At 44.4% G+C, this 23,556-nt stretch overlaps 1 protein-coding gene across 1 annotated transcript; it reads right to left on the bottom strand.

Annotated features, from left to right (window-relative positions):
* Positions 1-11,093: 11,093 nt before the first annotated feature.
* LOC111964139 (procollagen C-endopeptidase enhancer 2) lies at positions 11,094-16,112 on the bottom strand. Its single transcript, XM_023987878.2, has 9 exons — positions 15,904-16,112; positions 14,254-14,362; positions 13,898-14,156; positions 13,622-13,746; positions 13,291-13,427; positions 12,453-12,832; positions 12,271-12,348; positions 11,727-11,897; positions 11,094-11,574 (listed from the first exon to the last, which is right to left on the bottom strand). Exons 1-9 carry the CDS (start codon positions 16,005-16,007, stop codon positions 11,444-11,446), a joined length of 1,494 nt encoding a protein of 497 aa, XP_023843646.1. The 5' UTR covers positions 16,008-16,112; the 3' UTR covers positions 11,094-11,443.
* Between the last annotated feature and the right edge of the window lie 7,444 nt (positions 16,113-23,556).

Genomic DNA, 23,556 nt, shown 5'->3' on the forward strand with positions numbered 1-23,556 from the left:
TRGTTTTATCATTTGTCACTTTATTTATTGTTCTAGGGTCAAAGTTGTGTACGTGTGTCTGCTATACACCTAATGGTTTTGCATATTTTATGGGGCATGTTTTGTAATGGTCCATTTTCTGTAAAATCCCATCTAGAAACTGGTGTTGTAGACTGGCCATAACTAATACACAGCTATACGATGAATGTAATAATAACCGTCAATGATTACTGACACTTTATATTCTATTTGTATTGTTGCTATGAAATAATCAACAAAACACTAATGCTACATTACTAGTAATGTGACAAGTCACTTTTTAAATAGTTTTGGATAGCTGCAAATAAATGTTTTTGTCGTTTGATTATGGAACCCTTTCTAATGTTCGGCCCATGATCTCTGTTACCCTATCACATCCTTTCAAAAGTTTTCAGAGTAAGACTGTGTATTTTGGTAACACTGCGGATGTACTTAACAAACAGGCTTTTATGGCAGACAGACTGTGAACACTGGTTAAAGATTAACACTTTAACCAGTGACTTGGCACCAAGACACGTGTTTTACATACGAGATGGCAAAGGGTTATGTAATGCATATCAGATATAACGGTAAGAAGAAAGAGAGGAGATCTTGGTTACTTCTCTGGAGAAATACTACTGTAAAACAAACTACAGTAAAACAAACTACTGTAAAACAAAAGCTACAGGTACACACTATAGGCAATGGTAATTGGCACACACGTAACATGGTATGTATCAAACCTTTAGAGATAAGCATCTATTTAGTATATTTGGTAACACTATAGTCATAACTAACATGAAGCAGGTGTCTCAGAGCCTAAGGTAGCCTGGTTGCTGTCTCTGGTACCCAGACCTGCTGTGAGGTGTCCTAATGCCTACAGATCTTAATAAACATGGAAATCAAATAACTTTCTGATCCAATTGCCTGTTTTATACATTTACCTGTTTCATCTTCATGGCAAATTATAACAGCTGTAACGAAGACGCATGGAGTCAGGAAGCAGGTGCAGTCGTTGAGCATAGAGTGAATACAAAAACAGGAGTAGCGTCTGAACAAGAAAACAATAACAATACTGACTGGTGGGTAATACAATGGAGTGCTAGAAAAAGGGTAGTGATGAAGTCAAGGTGTGCCTAATGATGGGGCACAGCTGTGCCTAATGATGGTTGCCAGGTGTGCGTAATGATGGGTTGCCAGGACAGGTGGTTAGTAGACCGACGACGTAGAGCGCCAGAGAGGGAGTAGACGTGACAGTACTCCCCATGACGCACGGCTCCGGCCGCAGGACGATGCCGGCCTGGGGGACGGCCCCGAGGGCGAGGAGCGGGCTGATTTGGATGGCGAAGGTGGAAATCTCGGATGATGTTGGGATCTAGAATGTCATCCACGAGAACCCAACACCGCTCCTCTGGACCATACCCCTCCCAGTCAACCAGGTACTGGAGCCGACCCCTACGACGTCGGGAGTCCAGGAGGGATCTGACGGCATAGGCGGGGCTTCTCTCAATGTCCAGGGGAGACGGAGGGTTGTCGTGGGAGACGGCATCAGCCAGGGAACCAGGAACTACAGGCCTGAAGAGGGAAACGTGAAAAGAGGGTGAGATCCGGTAGTTAGTGGGAAGCTGTAATCGGTATGTTACCTCATTGACCCTCCGGTAGACGGACGCCCCACTTCTGAGGCGTCCACCTCCACCACGAAGGGCAGCATAGGTGAAACGCCCCTTCAGTAGGCGGAAGGCCTCATCAGCTGCAGGACTCCACACCAAATGACAGGGGCCACCCTTGAGGAGAGAGGTGAGAGGAGAGGCGATGGAGCTGAAGTTTTTAATGAAGCGGTGGTAGAAAATCGTTATAGTCCTTTTATGGTGGTTGGGACTGGCCATGATCTGACTGCCTCGACCTTCCTTTCCTCCATAACCAGTCCCTGCGGGCTGATCCGATATCCCAAGAAGGAGACAGCGGCCTGATGGAACTGGCACTTCTCCGCTTTGACATAGAGATGGTTCTCCAGGAGGCATCACAGAACTACCCGGACGTGGGCAATGTGATCCTCCAAGGTGGCCTTGTAGATCAGGATGTCAGGGTTAGACGCGACTGCGCTGAGGCATAGAGTCTGAAAGCAGGTCGATAGCACAGTTCCAGCGGCGATGAGGAGGGAGACAGGTGGCGCGGGTCTTYGACAAAAACTCCCAGAGATCCTGGTAAACATCCGGGATGTCGGCCTGGAGGGCAACCACAGGACTCTCAACCGACGTGGAACCATAGGGTAAGGGAAAGCAGGTCCTCCGTTATCTGGCTGCTCAGGCAGTAATCTCCATCCTTGACCAGGAGATGGTGGGGTATGGCGTTGTAGCCATGGGAGGCCATGAATGACTTTGTGTACGGGTGCCTCGATGAGGAGGAAGGGAAGGCTTTCTTGGTGCAGGGGTCCCACGGTGATGGTGAGTGGTGCTGGGATGTGTGTGATTGTGTGGTCAGTGGTTGATTATCCAGCGCTTGAAACGGAAAGGAGAGCGGGTAAGAGGTTATGTTCAGGGAGGAGGCAAGGGCCTGGTCAATGAAATTCCTCACGGCACTGGAGTCCACGAGAGCTTTAGAAACAACACACGAGGAACAGCCAGCTAGTGAAATCGGTACTAAAAAGGGTTTGGCGGAAAGTGATGATGATGGAATACTCACGCCTACCCCAGGAGACGGATAATCACGAGGCCGTCCCTCTGCTCTACTGGATCCCGTGTTGGGATGTAGTGGACACCGTTGAAGCTGGTACCCCTCCTTTTTWAAWWWTTTTTATTTCACCTTTATTTAATCAGGTAGGCAAGTTGAGAACAAGTTCTCATTTACAATTGCGACCTGTCCAAGATAAAGCAAAGCAGCTTGACACATACAACAACACAGTTACACATGGAGTAAAACAAACATACAGTCAATAATACAGTAGAAAAATAAGTCTATATACAATGTGAGCAAATGAGGTGAGATAAGGTAAAGGCAAAAAAAAGGCCATGGTGGCGAAGTAAATAGAATATAGCAAGTAAAACACTGGAATGGTAGATTTGCAGTGGAAGAATGTGCAAAGTAGAGATAGAAATAATGGGGTGCAAAGGAGCAAAATAAATAAATAAATACAGTAGGGGGAGAGGTAGTTGTTTGGGCTAAATTATAGATGGGCTATGTACAGGCGCAGTAATCTGTGAGCTGCTCTGACAGCTGCTGGCTAAAGCTAGTGAGGGAGATAAGTGTTTCCAGTTTCAGAGATTTTTGTAGTTCGTTCCAGTCATTGGCAGCAGAGAACTGGAAGGAGAGGCGGCCAAAGGAAGAATTGGTTTTGGGGGTGACCAGAGAGATATACCTGCTGGAGTGCGTGCTACAGGTGGGTGCTGCTATGGTGACCAGCGAGCTGAGATAAGGGGGACTTTATCTAGCAGGGTCTTGTAGATGACCTGGAGCCCAGTGGTTTGGCGACGAGTATGAAGCGAGGGCCAGACAACGAAGAGGTACAGGTCGCAGTGGTGGGTAGTATATGGGGCTTGGTGACAAAAAAGGATGGCACTGTGATAGACTGCATCCAATTTATTGAGTAGGGTATTGGAGGCTATTTTGTAAATGACATCGCCGAAGTCGAGGATCGGTAGGATGGTCAGTTTTAGAAGGGTATATTTGGCAGCATGAGTGAAGGATGCTTTGTTGCGAAATAGGAACCAATTCTAGATTTAACTTTGGATTGGAGATGTTTGATTTGATCTGGAAGGAGAGTTTACAGTCTAACCAGACACCTAGGTATTTGTAGTTGTCCATATATTCTAAGTCAGAACCGTCCAGAGTAGGGATGTTGGACGGGCGGGCAGGTGCAGGAAGCAATCGGTTGAAGAGCATGATTTAGTTTTACTTGTATTTAAGAGCAATTGGAGGCCACGGAAGGAGAGTTGTATGGCATTGAAGCTCGTATGGAGGGTTGTTAACACAGTGTCCAAAGGTATACAGAAGTATACAGAATGGTGTCCTCTGCGTAGAGGTGGATCAGAGACTCACCAGCAGCAAGAGCGACATCATTGATGTATACAGAGAAGAGAGGCAGTTCAAGAATTGAACCCTGTGGCACCCCCATAGAGACTGCCAGAAGCCCGGACAACAGGCCCTCCGATTTGACACACTGAACTCTATCAGAGAAGTAGTTGGTGAACCAGGCGAGGCAATCATTTGAGAAACCAAGGCTATCGAGTCTGCTGATGAGAATGTGGTGATTGACAGAGTCGAAAGCCTTGGCCAGGTCAATGAATACGGCTGCACAGTATTGTTTCTTATCGATGGCGGTTAAGATATCGTTTAGGACCTTGAGCGTGGCTGAGGTGCACCCATGACCAGCTCTGAAACCAGATTGCATAGCGGAGAAGGTATGGTGGGATTTCGAAATGGTCGGTAATCTGTTTGTTGACTTGGCTTTCGAAGACCTTAGAAAGGCAGGGTAGGATAGATATAGGTCTGTAGCAGTTTGGGTCAAGAGTGTCCCCCCCTTTGAAGAGGGGGATGACCGGAGCTGCTTTCCAATCTTTGGGAATCTCAGATGACACGAAAGAGAGGTTGAACAGGCTAGTAATAGGGGTTGCAACAATTTCGGCAGATAATTTTAGAAAAGAAAGGGTCCAGATTGCTAGGCCCGGCGATTGTGTAGGGGTCCAGATTTTGCAGCTCTTTCAGAACATCAGCTGACTGGATTTGGGAGAAGGAGAAATGAGGAAGGCTTGGGCGAGTTGCTGTGGGGGGTGCAGTGCTGTTGACCGGGGGAGGGGTAGCCAGGTGGAAAGCATGGCCAGCCGTAGAAAAATGCTTATTGAAATTCTCAATTATCGCGGATTTATCGGTGGTGACAGTGTTTCCTATCCTCAGTGCAGTGGGCAGCTGGGAGGGGGTGTTCTTATTCTCCATGGACTTTACAGTGTCCCAGAACTTTTTTGAGTTTGTGTTGCAGGAAGCAAATTTCTGCTTGAAAAAGCTAGCCTTGGCTTTTCTAACTACCTGTGTATATTGGTTTCTAGCTTCCCTGAAAAGTTGCATATCACGGGGGCTGTTCGATGCTAATGCAGAACCCCATAGGATGTTTTTGTGTTGGTTAAGGGAAGTCAGGTCTGGAAAGAACCAAGGGCTATATCTGTTCCTGGTTCTAAATTTCTTGAATGGGGCATGCTTATTTAAGATGGTGAGGAAGGCATTTTTTTAAATAACCAGGCATCCTCTACTGACGGGATGAGYTCAATATCCTTCCAGGATACCCCGGCCAGGTCGATTAGAAAGGCCTGCTCGCTGAAGTGTTTCAGGYAGCGTTTGACAGTGATGAGTGGAGGTCGTTTGACCGCTGACCCATTACGGATGCAGGCAATGAGGCAGTGATCGCTGAGATCTTGGTTGAAAACAGCAGAGGTGTATTTAGAGCGCAAGTTGGTTAGGATGATATCTATGAGGGTGCCCGTGTTTACGGCTTTGGGGTGGTACCTGGTAGGTTCATTGATAATGTGTGTGAGATTGAGGGCATCAAGCTTAGATTGTAGGATGGCTGGGGTGTTAAGCATGTTCCAGTTTAGGTCGCCTAGCAGCACGAGCTCTGAAGATAGATGGGGGGCAATCAGTTCACATATGGTGTCCAGAGCACAGCTGGGGGCAGAGGGTGGTCTATAGCAGGCGGAAACGGTGAAAGACTTGTTTTTAGAGAGGTGGATTTTTAAAAGTAGAAGTTCAAATTGTTTGGGTACAGACCTGGATAGTAGGACAGAACTCTGCAGGCTATCTTTGCAGTAGATTGCAACACCCTTTGGCCGTTCTATCTTGTCTGAAAATGTTGTAGTTAGGGATGGAGATTTCAGAATTTTTGGTGGTCTTTTTTTTTGGTGGTCTAAGCCAGGATTCAGACACGGCTAGAACATCCGGGTTGGCAGAGTGTGCTAAAGCAGTGAATAAAACAAACTTAGGTAGGAGGCTTCTAATGTTAACATGCATGAAACCAAGGCTATTACCGTTACAGAAGTCATCAAAAGAGAGCGCCTGGGGAATAGGAGTGACCACAATAGGGACAGAGCCCCAGCTGTCTCCGACGGCATCGCTCAGCGGTGGAGAGGCGTGTGGCCCCTAACTCCATGGGTTCAGGCTCTTAATCAGAACGTTCAACGAAGGAGGGAGAGAGGTGATGGGGGTACCGACGCTCCCGAAGAAGGTTATCCAGGCGGATGATCATCGCGATGAGTGCGACCAAAGAGAGGGTGTTGTCTCAGCATGCCAACGTCTGGACCGCTTTACGCAATCCTCTTCTGAATAAGGTGCGGAGCGCCGGCTCATTCCATCTGCTGGATGCTGCCACTGTATGAAAGGTGAGGGCCTACTCCGCAGCAGTCTGGCCATCCTGCCGCAGTTGGAGTAGGCGCTCATCCCCCTCTCTGCCCTCCGGTGGATGATCGAAGACTCCTCTGAACAGAGCCATGAACCACTCATAGGAACCCAGCTCCTCTCCTCTCTTCCAGGCGGCCGTAGCCGACTACAACGCCTTCCCGGTCTGCAGGGAAATAACCGTGGCAACCTTGGACCTCTCAGTAGTGGGGTCTCCCATCTGCTGAGTGAAATAGAGGCAGCACTGGAGGAGGAAGACACAGAATTTGGATGGAATCCCGTCATATTTGTCCGGGAGGAACAAACGGGCATCGCTGACCTGGGCGGACTGCTGAATGGGCTGAGGTACTGGCTCGCTGGGTCGACTCATGGTAGAAGATCCTCCACTCATTGTAGGTGACGGCCCTTGAGGAAGATCTAGACGTTGAGGAACACTGAGGACCTCATCCATCGCAGTCCCCGGTTGCGCCAGCTGGTTTTGGTATTAGTGAAGTAGGTCTCCCTGTTCGTCGACCATCTTGGAGATGTCTCGGGTTGGCTGCTGCTTCCATTTTGTGAGACAATATTCTGTAACAAAAACGCAGGGAGTCAGGAAGCAGGTGTAGTCGGCAAGTTTAATCTGAACGAGCATAGAGTGAATACAAAACAGGAGTAGCGTCTGAACAAGAACACAGAAATACTGCCTGATGGGTAATACAACGGAGTGCTAGATAAAGGGGAAGTAATCAGGGTAGTGACAAAGTCCAGGTGTGCCTAACGATGGGGCGTAGGTATGCGTAATGATGGTTGCCAAGTGTGCGTAATGATGGGTTGCCAAGGCCTGTGGTTAGTAGACCGGCGATGTCAAGCGCTGGAGCGGGGGAGCGGGAGTAGACGTGACAACAGCAACCAGTGGTTTAAATAAACGGTCAACCCAATTGTAAATGTGAACTGTCTCAAATGTGGTTATAACAGTTATGATGTGTGCAATGTCATTACGCAGACATTATGTTAACACACATTATCATAGCATTATGTTGGCAGTCTACTGTAACTGCAGCCATGGATAATATGACTGGTCTCCTCCGTTTTTAATTCTTAAAATGTTCCGAACCAAAATCGCCCAACCAAGGATAATTTAGCTATTTGATTTTGGAATTTAGGATGCTTTAGGTATACATTTTTGTGGATGAAACATTGAATTTGACTTACTGGTATAAGTCCATAGAAACACAGTTTCATACATGGATAAATAGAGAGTCAAAAAATAAATCAAAAGGAAGTTTGTTTTAAAGGGTAGGTCCTATATCTGAGAGCTATAAGAAAGATAAGGAAATTATTTCTAGTTTTTTACCCATATTTAAGCCATTTTGGGGCACTAAACTACTTCCATATACAGTATACTTCCATTCTTTTTTTAAACTGACTAGTCTTGTGAGGCTTGAAGGTGTCCTAGAGCACAACCTGGTCTCATAGACCTAACATATTCGTGACACTCAAATTAGTATGATAAGGCAAAAATTAAATGAGAGTGGTTGGTCATATAACGCGAATGTCTAGCAAACCTAAGGTTGTGTGTTTGAATCTCATCACGGACAATTTTGATTCCATATGTTTTATTTCATAGTTTTGATGTCTTCACTATTATTCTACAATGTAGAAAATAGTAAAAATAAAGAAAAACCCTGGAATGAGTAGATGTGAACAAACTTTTGTCTGGTAGTGTACGTGTAGGTAGAGGTAAACTACGCATAGATAACTATGCATAGATAATAAGCAGAGAGTCGCAGCAGCGTAAAAATGGGGGGGGGGGGTAGCAATTTGCAAATAGTCTGAGTAGCCATTTGGTTAGCTGTTCAGGAGTCTTATGGCTTGGGGATAGAAGCTGTTAAGAAGCCTTTTGTACCTAGACTTGGTGCTTCGGTACCGCCTGCCTTGTGGTAGCAGAGAGAACTATGAGTAGGGTCTATGACTAGGGTGGCTCGAGTCTTTGGCAATTTTTAGGGCCTTCCTCTGACACCGCCTGATATAGAGGTCCTGAATGGCAGGAAGTTTGGCTCCAGTGATGTACTGGGACATACGCAATTCCCTCTGTAGTGCCTTGCGGTCGGAGGCCAAGCAGTTGCCATACCAGTCAGGATGCTCTCGATGGTGCAGCTGTAAAACTTTTTGAGGATCTGAGGACCAATGGCAAATATTTTCATTCTTCTGAGGCATTGTCGTGCCCTCTTCACGACTGTCTGGTACTACACTGCCAGGTCTCTGACCTCCTCCCTAGAGGCTGTCATCTCATCGGTGATCACTGMTGTGTTGTCTGCAAACTTAATTATGGTTTTGGAGTTGTGCTTGGCCATGCAGTCATGGTTGACCAGGGAGTACAGGAGGGGACTGAGCACGCACCCCTGAGGGGCCCCCGTGTTGAGGATCAGCGTGCCAAATGTGTTGTTACCTACCCTGACCACCTGGGGGCAGCCCATCAGAAAGTCCAGGATCCAGTTGCAGAGGGAGGTGTTTAGTCCCAGGGTCCTTCGCTTAGTGATAAGCTTTGAGGGCACTATGGTGTTGAATGCTGAGCTGCAGTCAATGAATAGCATTGTCACGTAGGTGTTCCTTTTGTCCAGGTGGGAAAGGGCAGTGTGGAGTGCCGTACAGATTGCGTCATCTGTGTTTCTGTTGGTGCGGTTTGCAAATTGGAGTGGGTCTAGGGTTTCTGGGATAATGGTGTTGATGTGAGCCTTAAAGCACTTCATGACTACAGACGTGAGTGCTACGGGTCGGTAGTCATTTAGGCAGGTTACCTTGGTGTTCTTGGGCACAGGGACTATGGTGGTCTGCTTGAAACATGTTGGTATTACAGACTCGGTCAGGGAGAGGTTGAAAATATCAGTGAAGACACTTGCCAGTTGGTCAGCGCAGACACTTGCCAGTTGGTCAATCTTAGTCCTGTATTGACACTTTGCTTGTTTGATGGTTCGTCAGAGGGCATAGCAGGATTTCTTATAAGCGTCCGGGTTAGAGTCCCGCTCCTTGTAAGCGGCAGCTCTACCCTTTAGCTCAGTGCGGATGTTGCCTGTAATCTATGGCTTCTGGTTGGGGTATGTACGTACGGTCACTATGGGGATGACATCATCGATGCACTTATTGATGAAGCCAGTGACTGATGTGGTGTACTCCTCAATGCAATCGGAAGAATCCCAGAACATATTCCAGTCTGTGCTAGCAAAACAGTCCTGTAGCTTAGCATCTGCGTCATCTGACCATTTCCGTATTGAGCAAGTCACTGGTACTTCCTGCTTTAGTTTCTGCTTGTAAGCAGGAATAAGGAGGATAGCGTTATGGTCAGATTTGCCAAATTAAGGGCGAGGGAGAGCTTTGTACGCATCTCTGTGTGTGGAGTAAAGGTGGTCTAGAGTTTTTTTTCCCTCTGGTTGCACATTTAACATGCTGGTAGAAATTAGGTGAAACGGATTTAAGTTTCTCTGCATTAAAGTCCCCTAACACAGAGCGCCGCCTCTGTATGAGCATTTTCTTGTTTGCTTATGACCTTATACAGCTCGTTGAGTGCAGTCTTAGTGCCAGCATCGGTTTGTGGTGGTAAATAGACAGCTACAAAAAAATATAGATGAAAACTCTCTTGGTAAATAGTGTGGTCTACAGCTTATAATGAGGTACTCTACCTCAGGCGAGCAAAACCTCGAGACTTCCTTAATATTAGATTTTGTGCACCAGCTGTTATTTATAAATAGACACAGACCGCCACCCCTTGTCTTACCGGAGGCAGCTGTTCTATCTTTTGCCGATGCACAGATCGGACCTCATCCAGTTTATTATGCAATGATTACATATTGGCTAATAGGACTGATGGTAGAGGCGGGTTACCCACTCGCCGTTGGATTCTTATAAGGCACCCCGACCTACGACCCCTATATCTTCGTCTCTTCTTCATGTGAATGACAGGGATTTGGGCCTTGTCCGGTGTCTGAAGTTAATCCTTTGCGTCCGACTCGCTAAAGAAAAAATCTTTGTCAAGTACGAGATGAGTAATCGCTGTTCTGATATCCAGAAGCTCTTTTCGATCATAAGAGACGGTGGCAGAAACATTACGTACAAAATAAGTTACAAATAACGTGAAAAAACACACACAATTGGTTAGGAGCCCGTAAAACAGCAGCCAACTCCTCCGGCACCATTATACATTATTACATTATCTGCTCACCGATTTGAAGGCTCCATTGCCGTTCCACCTAAAACACAGCCAAAACATCTGTTATAGATGCGGTAAAGAGGTCTTGGAACTCGACCAAAACAATGGAATTGRCATGGAAACGCGTGGGGGAATCTCCTTATTACCCCCCAGCAAAATTTGCCTACATTAGACTATTGTTTATAAGTGTATATCAATCTATACGAATATCCACTTTGTTTGATAAGATCTGTTTAATGTGCGCCAATTCGAGGTCCTTCTTCTATCCCCCACGGTCTGCGTTCCATTGACCTCTTTACCGCATCTTTGAGGTGTCTATTGTCAGTTAACGCTTGATCTGATTGAATCTAGTCCTAAATTACTGTGAACTGTAGCAAGCAACTGTGTATACTAATTCTTTGAGAGGGTGGTGGCACCTGTGTTGTGTCATTGGAAGGTCTACGCTATTGTAAATCTGACCACTAGGTGGCAAACCATCATTGTGTTGCTGTAAAAAATATAAAGTCAATGTAATAAATATTTACAACCAACACCATGTGTTATAAATCCTTTATTTAGAAACATAAATTACACATTTAAGGCCTGACATTTGCATGAGTATAAAACTACAAAAATAATACCATATATAGCCCTATTATGAGGTGGGTAAAACTGTTGCTGTGTGATGCTTGTCATTTCATCTGAAGCAGTGAGAAACCCATGAAAGGAGTTTTCAGAAATTAAGTTAGTGTCATCAAACATTAAGTGAAAAAACAAGACCGTTCCGTTTCGGTAAGGACTTCTCAGGAATAAAGATCATTTTTTGGCACCATAACCTTGGTTGTCAAGGTATCCATGCATGAGACTGGATTTCCTGGCCCCTGATTGGTGGACTGGGGTGTGAGGTTAGCATGGTTGGTTGTTGATATTGGTCAGCAGTTTGTGATATGGGGCCTTGTATAGGGCAGTGAAAGCCCCAGGAGCCATTGTGCCACGCCCATCCTCATCCACATGGCCCATCAAGATGTAGGGCATTCCTGAGAAATAGATTAAAAATAAATGTACTAGGCATTCCGACAATACTGTCTATGATGACACAACAGAATTGAATGTCAGCAGTATGTACGCATTTGTGCGTGCAAAATATTGTACATGCTAGTCAGATTGACTGGGAAGAAAAATAGGGTACCTCTGCGGATGACAGGACACTTCTTGCAGGCTGACACCAGTTTGACAGACATGTTCTCTCCAGCCTGGGTGATGGTCAGCCGGCCAGCCTTGTAGGCCTTGATGAGAGACACACCGATATAGACACTGCCCTGAGGACCAGGGGTCAGCGCTGTCACCTTACCCGTGATCACTGAAAGAGAGAGATAGATAGATTAGATGTGCACTGGTGTAGCTGTGTTTATGTACTGTATATGGTGTGACTGCTGTGTTTAATTGCCTAGGAAATGCGGTGAACTTGCTGTGAACTCAGAATTGCTGTGTAATGATGGTACAGATTGTTAAGCTTGATTAATTTGGCTATCCAGTGGTCTGGAGTGGTCTAGTGGTCTAAGCTACTCCTGCTGGAGCACATGTTCCATGTACTGCTGCCAGCATGGGTTCAAATCTGACCCACTGCCCTTTCAGCATTCTCTCTCTCTTCTACCTTTCACCTCTCTCGATCCAATAATCATACAAAATATATTTTTTATTTGGCAATGATGCTGCTGTCTAGTGGAACTCACCAAATTCGCTGGCACAAAAACTGCTCTTGATGTTTCCATCCCTCTTACACGCCTTTGCACACAGTGGGTTCAGGGGAACTAGAAAATACAAACATTGTTAACACACATATGTCACACAAACACACAGACTTATGTCTATATAAACTCAGCTCTTGCTAAACCAGTGCTGCAGCTTCTCTTACCTGGCCTCTTTCCGTCTGGTCTAGTCACTCTGGTCCTGTCTGAGCCTGGCCTATTTGGTGGGCGGGTCCTGACTGGTTTGACTGGTTTGGGTTTGACAGTGTGCTCCTTGGGCTGTGGGGTTGAGGGGGCCTGGTATCTGTCTGTAGTGGGTGGCTTGGTGGTAGTAGTTGTTGTGATGACTGTTCTCTCAGGTAGGATGGGTTTGACTGCAGTCCTTCTGGGGACTGACTCTATACGAGGTCCTGATCCTGTATTGTCTACTGTGGGGGTTCTGGATCCACGGGGGACGCTGGTGTAACTGGCCATGAAGCCATCGGATGTCACGCTGAGGTCAGACACAAACTGCACAAGGAGCACGTTCCCATTGGTCACAATGGTTCTGTGGGCGGAGAGTGATACAGAGGGAGGATTGGATCAGAGTGGAGTACAGTGAGATGTATGCTCGCAGCTAAAGGAAGTTCCAAAAACAAACAGACATACTGGTGTAGGATCTTAATTTTAGCCAGTTTCTACAGCAGGAAAATAATCCTGCAATAACAGGAAAGGTGAATTATTATGTGGATTAAAATTAATAATAAACATTTTTTGTAGGGGTTGATACATTTTTCTTAATTAAGTTAAAATCAAGTCTGAAATTTCAAAGGGTAAATTATAAACTTCAGAAGCCTTTTTAAACCTCAAATTCACTGCATTGAAGGAAAGTTCTCCTGCAACAGGGTGATCAAATTAAGATCCAACATCTGTATATCATCATAGACTTAGACCACAGATAAATATAAGCGTAAACACAGGAAGTCAGACAAACACACAAACAGAGTACATTCTTGTACCACTCACTGGGGGCTGACGTCTCCACAGTATTTTCCAATGAGTCGAGAGTCATCTTTCTCTCCACCGTTGAAGAAGGCCACATAGTCAAAGCGGCAGTAACTGTCGGACTCCAAATCAAACTTATCAAACTTCACCTCAATCACCTAACCCACAGACAGAAATAAACAGAATGACAAATACGTTACTTACTAATAACATCACTTGAATCTCCAATATATTTATACATTTAGGTGCACATTCGGTTCTGTGGTTTGTGCAACACAATGACAGCATAATTTACAGACGTCCATGCAGAATAAGGAGCATGAAAATCTGAGCATTGTGGGTAAGGAATGACCTGATCAGGCTCTACTGTGACGAGCCAGGAGCAGCTGATGCCTGCTGGGTAATTCTTCTCAGGCCAGTTGGGTGTTTTTACTTCACCCTGGGCTTTTGTCATCTTGCCTCCACAGAATTGGTGATCTGAAATTATTCATAAACAGATCAATAAATAATCAAGTGAATACAGGATTTGACATTGGTATTAGCCTTTGTTACAGTGAGCTAATGGACATGGGAAATTAGAAAGGTGTTGTTCCTTAGAAAAGAGCCCAAATTATACTGTAAAGCTCACCATCCACATGTGGTTTTCCTCCATTGAAGTAAGCAAGGAAGCCCCTCCCTCCAGTCTCAGAGTCAGACACCATCTCCAGCATCATGGTGTTGGTGGTGGAGATGAGAGTACCCGGCCTGAACGTTCCACAGAACCTCCCCAGTTTCTGCACCATGTTGGAGTGACCGTTGTACACATCCAGGTAGTCATAACGACACATGGCGTCGGCCTCCATGTCGAAGATGCGGAAGGAGAGCATGACCACATTGCCTTCTGGGACCTGGAGTTCAGAGAGGGCAGAAAAGGCTTTAAGTCAGTCTGTAGGCAACATTCTGAGTAATAGAGGAGTGATATGTAGTGCAGGGCTAGTGACTCACTGTAATACGCCAGGTACATTTGCTGTTGGGTTTGTAGTAGCTTGGAAATCCTTCACTGCCCACAAAGCCTGAGTCTGCAACCATGTCTCCTCCACAGTGAAACACAGGCCTGAGAGAGAGCAGGGTGGGAACCCAGTGTTGTGGTAAGCATTAGCCAGCGTTTATCATATGCTGTATATAATACATTAACCTTGAGTTTGTGACTCTCGTGCATGTGCACGCACACATGCACACACACGTGCACGCACTACACACACCTGCACACACACACACACACACACACACACACACACACACACACACACACACACACACACACCACACCACACACACACACACACACACACAACACACACACACACAACACACACACACCACACACACACCACACACACACACACACACACACACACACACACAGACAATCATACACACACCACACATCCTGACGTAAGCAAGTATTGTGACTCACCTCCTCAACAGAAAATCTCTAAATCCCTAAGGCACCCCAATGATAATGCCTCCCCTTGGCACACTGGTTTCATGAGAATTGGGAGTGTGTGGGGGGGGAGTATAGACAGGATGGGGACTGGACAAAGATAGTGGGGGTTATGGTGTCCTTGACTGGGGGGATGGAGGTTGACAGGATGAGGACTAAGTTAGTGGGGGTTATGGTGTCCTTGACTGGAGCTTCCTCAAGGAGACCTCCCCTTAAATGTGTGCTTTAATTTCTCCCTTCTGCTTGTCCCAGTTTCTAACCCCGGCATGTCCAAGTCTGCTCCAATATGTAATCCAAACTCCTTTTTCAAAATTACACAAAGCTTGCTTTATACAACGGAAAAATCCCAAACCTAGCCTATTGCCAGAATACTTTCATGGATAAATATATTATTTTATGCCAGAGGCTTCACAGAAAGTCATGGGGACAGACACATTGGAGACTGTCTGTACAGAAGACAGAGCTGCTGGGTGCACTTCTAACAGCTGGGTCTTGTCAACTGGGCTGAAGCAAAATAAGTCATCCCTTTTATGGAGTGTCAAAAAAGCTAAATAAAGACATTCTCAACAAGAAACGAAACAAACGCTGTTCTCATTGGCCACTTGTTAAGAAAACCAGGCAATTACCATTATTCCAACCTGAGGAACTTTTCCAGGGCTCTAGCCAATACAGACTAAATCTGGAGCTCATTGAGAAAGTTCACATTATAGGAGCTCAGACATGCAGAACCCCAGCAGAGAGAGAGGCCAGCTGATGAGAGCCTAGATGTCCAGTCAGGGCAGTCCTGATCCAACCCCACACAGGCACATACAGACAGACCCCAAAGCATTAACATCTGGGGGAGCTCAACCACATCAACATCATGGACCAGTCAGTCACAACCACAACAACACTGCCATACCCCCAAGCAAATATACACATGCAGGAAGCTCGGATAGGGAGTTTCGAGCACACTGTGTGAAATCTGAACATGGCACACTAACAAAAGTACTCTGTGCACTCTCTAGAAATGGCTATGGTATATTGTGAACCATATAAATAATGTAAAGTGCATCCTTGTGGATATTGCCCAAATGGAGCCATCACTGTAAAGCCTCTTGCAAACAGACATTACACACACACCAACAACCTCATACACCCATATTCCCTACCTGGTGTAGTTAGTCCCTGGTTGGCTCTGGCTCTGGCCCTGTGCCCATCCTAAACAGAGAGCCAGGAGAACAGAAAGACCCCAGATACAATCCTCACACTTCATAATGCCGAAAGCAGACACAGTAAGAGGGCAAACCAGAAGAAAGAGACGGGAGCAAAGAGTGGAGAGAGATGGAGGACGTGGGGAGGGAGCCACAGGAAGAGAGAGAGTGAGGGAGAGAGAGAGAGACAGAGAGAGACAGAGAGAGAGAGAGAGAGAGAGAGAGAGAGAGAGAGAGAGAGAGAGAGAGAGAGAGAGAGAGAGAGAGAGAGAGAGAGAGAGAGGGAGGGAGAGAGAGAAGAGAGAGGGAGGGGGAGGGGGAGAGAGGGGGAGAGAGAGGGGGAGAGGGGGGGGAGAAGTAAGAGAAAGAAACAGAGGGGGGGGGGGGGGGCACAAAGGAAAGAGAGAACTAAAAGAGAGCAACAGAGACTAACTTCGCACAATGGCTGGACAAATGTTTGTGCAATGGATTCATTCAAAGGCATAAAGAACTGCACCTTTACAACCAAGGTCACTTCTCTTTACATTCCAGTACGGCCATCTGACCAGTGACCACTACACTCTTAGAAAAAATGGTTCCAAAAGGGTTCTTCCACTGTCCCATAGGATAACCCTTTCGGGTTACAGTTAGAACCCTTTTTGGTTCCAGGTAGAACCATTTTGGATTCCATGTAGAACCCTCGGTGGAAAAGATTCTACCTGGAACCAAAAGGGTTCTATCTGGAACCAAAAAGGGTTCGTCAAAGGGTTCTCCTATGGGGACAGCCAGATAACCCTTTTAGGTTCTAGATAGCACTTTTTTTTCTAAGAATGTACCTTGACTGATGTATTTAGATCAATGGTTCTTTATCAAACTCATGACATTTTTGATATTCATGAATATCATTGACAATTAGAACAGGTTTATCTAAGCAACATTCCAAAGTCGGAAGAATGTAAAGCTACAGCCAGTATCTGCAGCCCCATAGAGCTCCACATACAGACAGACTCCCAGTTAGAGGGGCTTTATCTGCCCCCACAATGCAACCAGATAGGGCACAACACTCCAGAGAATGCTGAGGGAGTGTTTTCCATGATGGCCCTATAACCCACATCGCTCGGCTGGGGCCTGTWGAGGGAATGCCGTTTCATACAGACCATAAAAACAGCCTCATTCAGGGGGACAGAGCAGTAGAACCATGATCAAAGCCCAGGGGAATCCAGAGGAGGGGCATTGACATATGTCTATACATTCACATCCCCTAGTCATAGACAGATGGTCTCTCATTTACCATGGATTCATGACTTACTGATTGATTTATATAAGCTAGCTAGAGTCAGGGGTCTGCTTGAAATGTTGTTATGGTTCTGTAATTATAATGTTATGATGTGCCCCCTTATCAACAATGCTATGGAACGGCTGCTCGTTAGCTTGCCTTGGACTCCAAAGTCAGTGTCTGCTGAATGTTGTACAGATGTAGGAGCTCAATTTGACACCTCTTTTGTTCCTGAGAATTTTCCTGCACTACGGGAAATGCTAATTTGTAGTGTATTTAAGGTTTAAAAGGCTTTTAAAGTTTGTAATTTCCACTTTAAAATGTCAGACTTGATTTGCCCTAATGAAAAATGTATCAACCCCTACAAAAAATGTCCATTAATTGTAATTCACATAAAAATTCTAATTTCCTGTTGCCGCAGGATTATTTTCCTGCTAATGCAAACTGGCTCAAATTAAGATACTACATCTGCATGTGAGGCAGCAGTGGAGGCAAGTGGGAGGAGCTCATTGTAATGGCTGGAATGGAATAAATCGAACAGTCTCAAACTCATCAAACATATGGAAACCACATGTTGGACACCATTCCATTTACCCCATTCAAGCCATTATAATGAGCCCGTTCTCCTATAGTTCCTCCCACCAGCCTCCTCTGAGAGTCAGAGAGCGCAGGAATGTGGTGACTTGCAGAGTGAGTCCGCTTGGGGGGCGGATGGTGTCTGTGTTTAAGGGCTGCTGGACTGTAGGAGTATGAGTAACCCTAACACCTGGCTGGAGTCCAAGGGTGTAGACCTCTGTTTCTGCCAGGATTCCAGAACAGTCCATCACGATAGACACACATCCCTGCAATGGAGCATTATGGGTCTGTGGTGGGGCAGGGAGGGAGGGCTGGATGGAAAGGAAGGTTCTTGGAGCAGAGAACAAGACATGAACTGAGGCGATGGAACGAAGGGGGTGGGAGAATGAGATAGTTTAAGTGCCACTACAACCAAGGGATACTCAACAGTGCCAAGTATTTATGCTGTAGATTGAGTCATGTTTATTTCAATCCCCCCTGCACACTCAAAACATCTCTGGAACTAATTGGGGGTAAAAAGGATATTCAATAAGAGATGCATCAAGGAACGATAGAGAGAGATGCATGAAATGGAGTGACAACAGCCTTCCATGAAGAATGAGTGAGGAGGGTGACAAACTGCAACTGCTGTTCCCAGAAGAATCATAAACCATCAAATCAAGGTTTACTGGTCATGTACACATATTTGCAGATGTTATCACAGGTGCAGCGAAATACTTGTGTTCTAGTTCTAACAGTGCAGTAATATCTAGCTATACGATAACAACACACACATAATTCAAAAAGTACAAAAAAAGCAAGAAATTAAGAAATCCGAATCTCTTCTCTCTCCTGGTGGTTTCACTCCAAAGCATTCGCTCCTACTTAAAAAAGATCAGTGTCCACTACATGCACACACACAGAAAGAATATAAAATCCCTCACAAATATTTACTCTTGCAATAAAGATGTAAAAATATCCAAGCACACGGAGTAATGGGTGCGTCAGGTTATTCAGAGAAATGTCCAAGGCAAAGAGAAACAGTAAACACCATGGGACCACGCAGCCGTCATACCGCTCAGGAAGGAGATGTGTTCTGTCTCCTAGAGATGAAAGCACGGGAGTGGCAGCATCATGTTGTGGGGGTGCTTTGCTGCAGGAGGGACTGGTGCACTTCACAAAATAGATGGCATCATGAGGTAGGAAAATGATGTGGATATATTGAAGCAACATCTCAAGACATCAGTCAGGAAGTTAAAGCTTGGTCGCAAATGGGTCGTCCAAATGGACAATGACCCCAAGCATACTTCCAAAGTTGTGGCAAAATGGCTTAAGGACAACAAGGTCAAGGTATTGAAGTGGCCATCACAAAGCCCTGACCTCAATCCCATAGAAAATTTGTGGGCAGAACTGAAAAAGCGTCTGCGAGCAAGGAGGCCTACAAACCTGACTCAGTTACACCAGCTCTGTCAGGAGGAATGGGCCAAAATTCACCCAACTTATTGTGGGAAGCTTGTGGAAGGCTACCCGAAACATTTGACCCAAGTTAAACAATTTAAAGGCAATACTATCAAATACTAATTGAGTGTATGTAAACTTCTGACCCCCTGGGAATATGTTAAAAGAAATAAAAGCTGAAATAAATCATTCTCTCTACTATTATTCTGACATTTCACATTCTTAAAATAAAGTGGTGATCCTAACTGACCTAAGACAGGGAATTTTTACTAGGATTAAATGTCAGGAATTGTGAAAAACGGAGTTTAAATGTATTTGGCTAAGGTGTACGTAAACTTCCGACTTCAACTGTATATATAAAGTGCATTCGGAAAGTATTCAGATCCCTTGACTTTTTCCACAATTTGTTACATTACAGCCTTATTCTAAAAGATATTTAAAAAAAAAAATCTCTCATCAATCTACACACAATACCCCATAATGACAAAGCAAAAAATGTACAACTGAAATATCACATTTACGTAAGTATTCAGACCCTTTACTCAGTACTTTGTTGAAGCACCTTTGGCAGCAATTACAGCCTCGAGTCTTCTTGGGTATGACACTACAAGCTTGGCACATCTGTATTTGGGGAGTTTCTCCCATTCTTCTCTGCAGATCCTCTCAAGCTCTGTCAGGTTGTATGGGGAGCGTCGATGCACAGCTATTTTCAGGTCTCTCCAGAGATGTTCGATGGGGTTCAAGTCCGGGCTCTGGCTGGGACATTCAGAGACTTGTCCCGAAGCCACTCCTGCATTGTCCTGGCTGTGTGCTTAGGGTCGTTGTCCTGTTGGAAGGTGAACTTTCTCCCCAGTCTGAGGTCCTGAGTGCTCTAAAGCAGGTTTTCATCAAGGATCTTTCTGTACTTTGCTCATTTCATCTTTCCCTCGATCTTGACTAGTCACCCAGTCACTTTCCTCCAGACGTGACGCTTMGCATTCAGGCCAAAGAGTTCAATCTTTGTTTCCTCAGACCAGAAAATCTTGTTTCTCATGGTCTGAGTGTCCTTTAGGCAGACTCCAAGCGGGCTGTCATGTCCCTTTTACTGAGGAGTGGCTTCCGTCTGGCTACTCTACAATAAAAGCCTGATTGGTGGAGTGCTGCAGAGATGGTTGTCCTTCTGGAAGGTGCTCCTATCTCCACAGAGGAACTCGGGAGCTCTGTCACAGTGACCATCAGGTTCTTGGTCACATCCCTGACCAATGCCCTTCTCCACCAATTGCTCAGTTTTGCCGGGCGGCCAGCTCTAGGAAGAGTCTTGGTGGTTCCAAACATCTTCCATTTAAGAATGATGAAGGCTACGTTATTCTTGTGGACCTTCAATGCTGCAGACATTTTTTGGTACCCTTCCCCAGATCTGTGCCTCGACACAATCCTGTCTCGGAGTTCTATGGACAATTCCTTTGACTTCATGGATTGGTTTTTGCTCTGACATTCACTGTCAACTGTGGGACCTTATTACAGGTGTGTGCCTTTCCAAATTATGCCCAATCAATTGAATTTACCACAGTTGTAGAAACATCTCAAGGATGATCAATGGAAACAGGATGCACCTGAGCTCAATTTCGATTATCATAGCAAAGGGTGTGAATACTTATGTAAATGAGGTATTTCTGTTTAATACATTTGCAAAAATGTCTAAAAACCTGTTTTTGCTTTGTCATTATGGGGTATTCTGTGAAGATTGATGAGGAACATTTTTTTATGTAATCAATTTTAGAATAACACATTTTGTTTTGTTACAGCCTGAAATTCAAATGGATTAAATGTATATTTTTTGTCACTGGTCACTGGTCTACAACATGGATCCTGCTGCAAAACATTTAACTTTTTGTCATAGACACATTGTTATTTTGGGGGAAAATACAATACAACACATTACTGAGTACTACTCTCCATATTTTCAAGCAAAGTGGTGGCTGCATCATGTTATGAGTATGCTTGTAATTGTTAAGGACTGGGGAGTTTTTCAGGATAAAAAAAAGAATGGAGCTAAGCAGAGAAAAATCCTAAAGGAAAACCTGGTTCTGTCTACTTTCCACCAGACACTGGGAGATTAATTAACCTTTTAGCAGGACGATAACCTAAAACACAAGGCCAAATCTACACGAGTCGCTTACCAAGAAAACAGTGAATGTTCCCGAGTGGCCTACTTGAAAGTCTATGGCGTGACCTGAAAATGGTTGTCTAGCAATGATTAATAACCAATTTGATAGAGTTTGAAGAATTTTGAAAATAATAAATGGGCAAATGTTGCACAATCCAGGTGTGGAATACTCTTAGAGACTTACCCAGATATACTCAGAGCTGCCAAAGGTTCTTCTACAAAATATTGAATAGTGGTGTGAATACTTATGTAAATGTGATATTTCCATATTTAATTTTCAATCAATTTGCAAAAGTTAAAAGAAAAATGTTTTGACTTTGACATTATGGAGTATTGTGCGTAGATGGGTGAGAAAAAAGCTATTTAATCTATTTTGATTTCAGGCTATAACAAAATGTGTAATAATTCAAGGGGTATGAATCATTTCTGAAGGCACTGTACAACCGTTTTTGAGAAAGACAATTTGAATTTGAACAATAAATACATAAAATTGTGTTTCTTTTCATTTTGATAAGAGATATAAATGCAATGAATTGAAGGTTATTTGTTTACGTAAAAAATCTAAATTTACAGATTTTAAGGTTGTCATTAGATTTGGGGTGGGATCGCAAGAAATTCTTGAAAAAAAGAAAAAAAAGAAGAAAAATGGGGATTGAATTTCTGGTGGAGAAAAAAAGGGCTCCACGCTGAAAATGTTTGAATACCACTGATCTACCGCATAACAGATAATAGCAAACCAAGCAAATATTTAAAAGGCTTGATATTTATGGTTTTCAAGAGAGAGATTAACATGAGTGCATTCTAGCGTATAGGTAAAGTTTTCTAGAGGACTCTACTGCTAGGCTAAAAACAAAATAGACAATCATTTGAGTCTCTGTTCTTTAGCCCAATGGTGAACAGTCTGGCATCTGTTGAAAGTACAGTTGACTGGCACAATGCCCTAACCATTTGGCCATGAGTCCATCCGTGGGTGGAGGTGAGAGTGCCAGTATAAGAAAAGTCCCTCTGCCTCCTTGCTCACTGGGCCAGTGTCCAGCAGTTCTCAGTCCCTTCCTGCACATGGAAAAGACAGTGTAATGTTCAGAAACACTTTGCACTTCGTTTTGCAATTCCAGAAAGGGAGAATAAAGACGATTTGATTTAAGAAGCGGTGGACAATAAAACAGCATTCTTAGGGATATATTAGTGGCATCTTTAAATTACTTCAATGTGTTCAAATACCTAGCAATGTGTTCAAATACCTAGTTCAACCACCGTGGCCAACTTCAGAAAGTCCATTTTGTATCACCCATCAGGCTGCTGCCCGTGAAATTAGCCTAAAACAATCTGTCACAACACCCTCTAGTGGCAGAGAAGGCAGAACACATGACTAGATTTTAGCTACACTCACATCCTCCTACACACCACAAGAGACAAAAAAGAAACCAGAACCAAATTATATATTTCATTTTTTTATATTACATAACAAAATCCTTCAAAGAGATGTAATAATAGTGACTATCAAATCATTTTATTTACACTAATGAAATGGAGAAAAAGTGAGGGAAAAAGGGGCAGCAGAACATATTGGCTTTCAACTCTGTATGATCAAGGCCTGCTCTTGTAAAGCTCAGTCAGCCCTACTCCTTTCCTCCCCACTCTCTCACATCACTGTATGGTCCAATCAGCAAGACTGGCGCCATCGGGTCTGTTACCATGGGAACACCCATCTCTATTCCTGACAAATCAAAGATACCTTTTTGTACAGAAATACCCATAACGATGCAAACAAATAACATGGTCTGTAGAAAATGTGTATTTCTCTGGAGGAGACAAAATAGTCAGGATGTTTGCCCAATAATGCTTAAAGCGTTACATCTTGTTACAAGCATTGCAGTGTCATTATATTACAATAAAATGAACCATTCAGAACATTACAGCCCACAAAAAACTGTAGTATGCCTGCTCTTGGTTGGTATACTGTAATAAATACACTGTACAATAACTGAAATTCCTTTGAAAATATTAAAAATAATTCTACCAAATATATTTTTCAACATGAATTTTGGATTTCATTTTTTTTACGACTGATTTGACATAATTTTCCAATATGGACATTGGACAATTAAAATGACATTGCGTTGATACACGCAATAACTTGTAAACTACCAAATTGTCACTACAGGGGAGAAAAACCCCAAAGCAGTGAATTACAAAT

Source organism: Salvelinus sp. IW2-2015, linkage group LG5 (genome assembly GCF_002910315.2).
Source record: "Salvelinus sp. IW2-2015 linkage group LG5, ASM291031v2, whole genome shotgun sequence".
Taxonomy (NCBI): domain Eukaryota; kingdom Metazoa; phylum Chordata; class Actinopteri; order Salmoniformes; family Salmonidae; genus Salvelinus; species Salvelinus sp. IW2-2015.

What these genes read in the sequence shown, in the direction of transcription:
- LOC111964139 (XM_023987878.2), bottom strand. Translation starts at nt 16,007, where the DNA reads ATGAAGTGTGAGGATTGTATCTGGGGTCTTTCTGTTCTCCTGGCTCTC. An exon ending in CCAGGGACTAACTACACCAG is followed by an intron (nt 14,363 to 15,903) that starts GTAGGGAATATG and finishes GCTCTCTCTCAG; the next exon opens with GCCTGTGTTTCACTGTGGAG. An exon ending in AATGTACCTGGCGTATTACA is followed by an intron (nt 14,157 to 14,253) that starts GTGAGTCACTAG and finishes TCTGAACTCCAG; the next exon opens with GTCCCAGAAGGCAATGTGGT.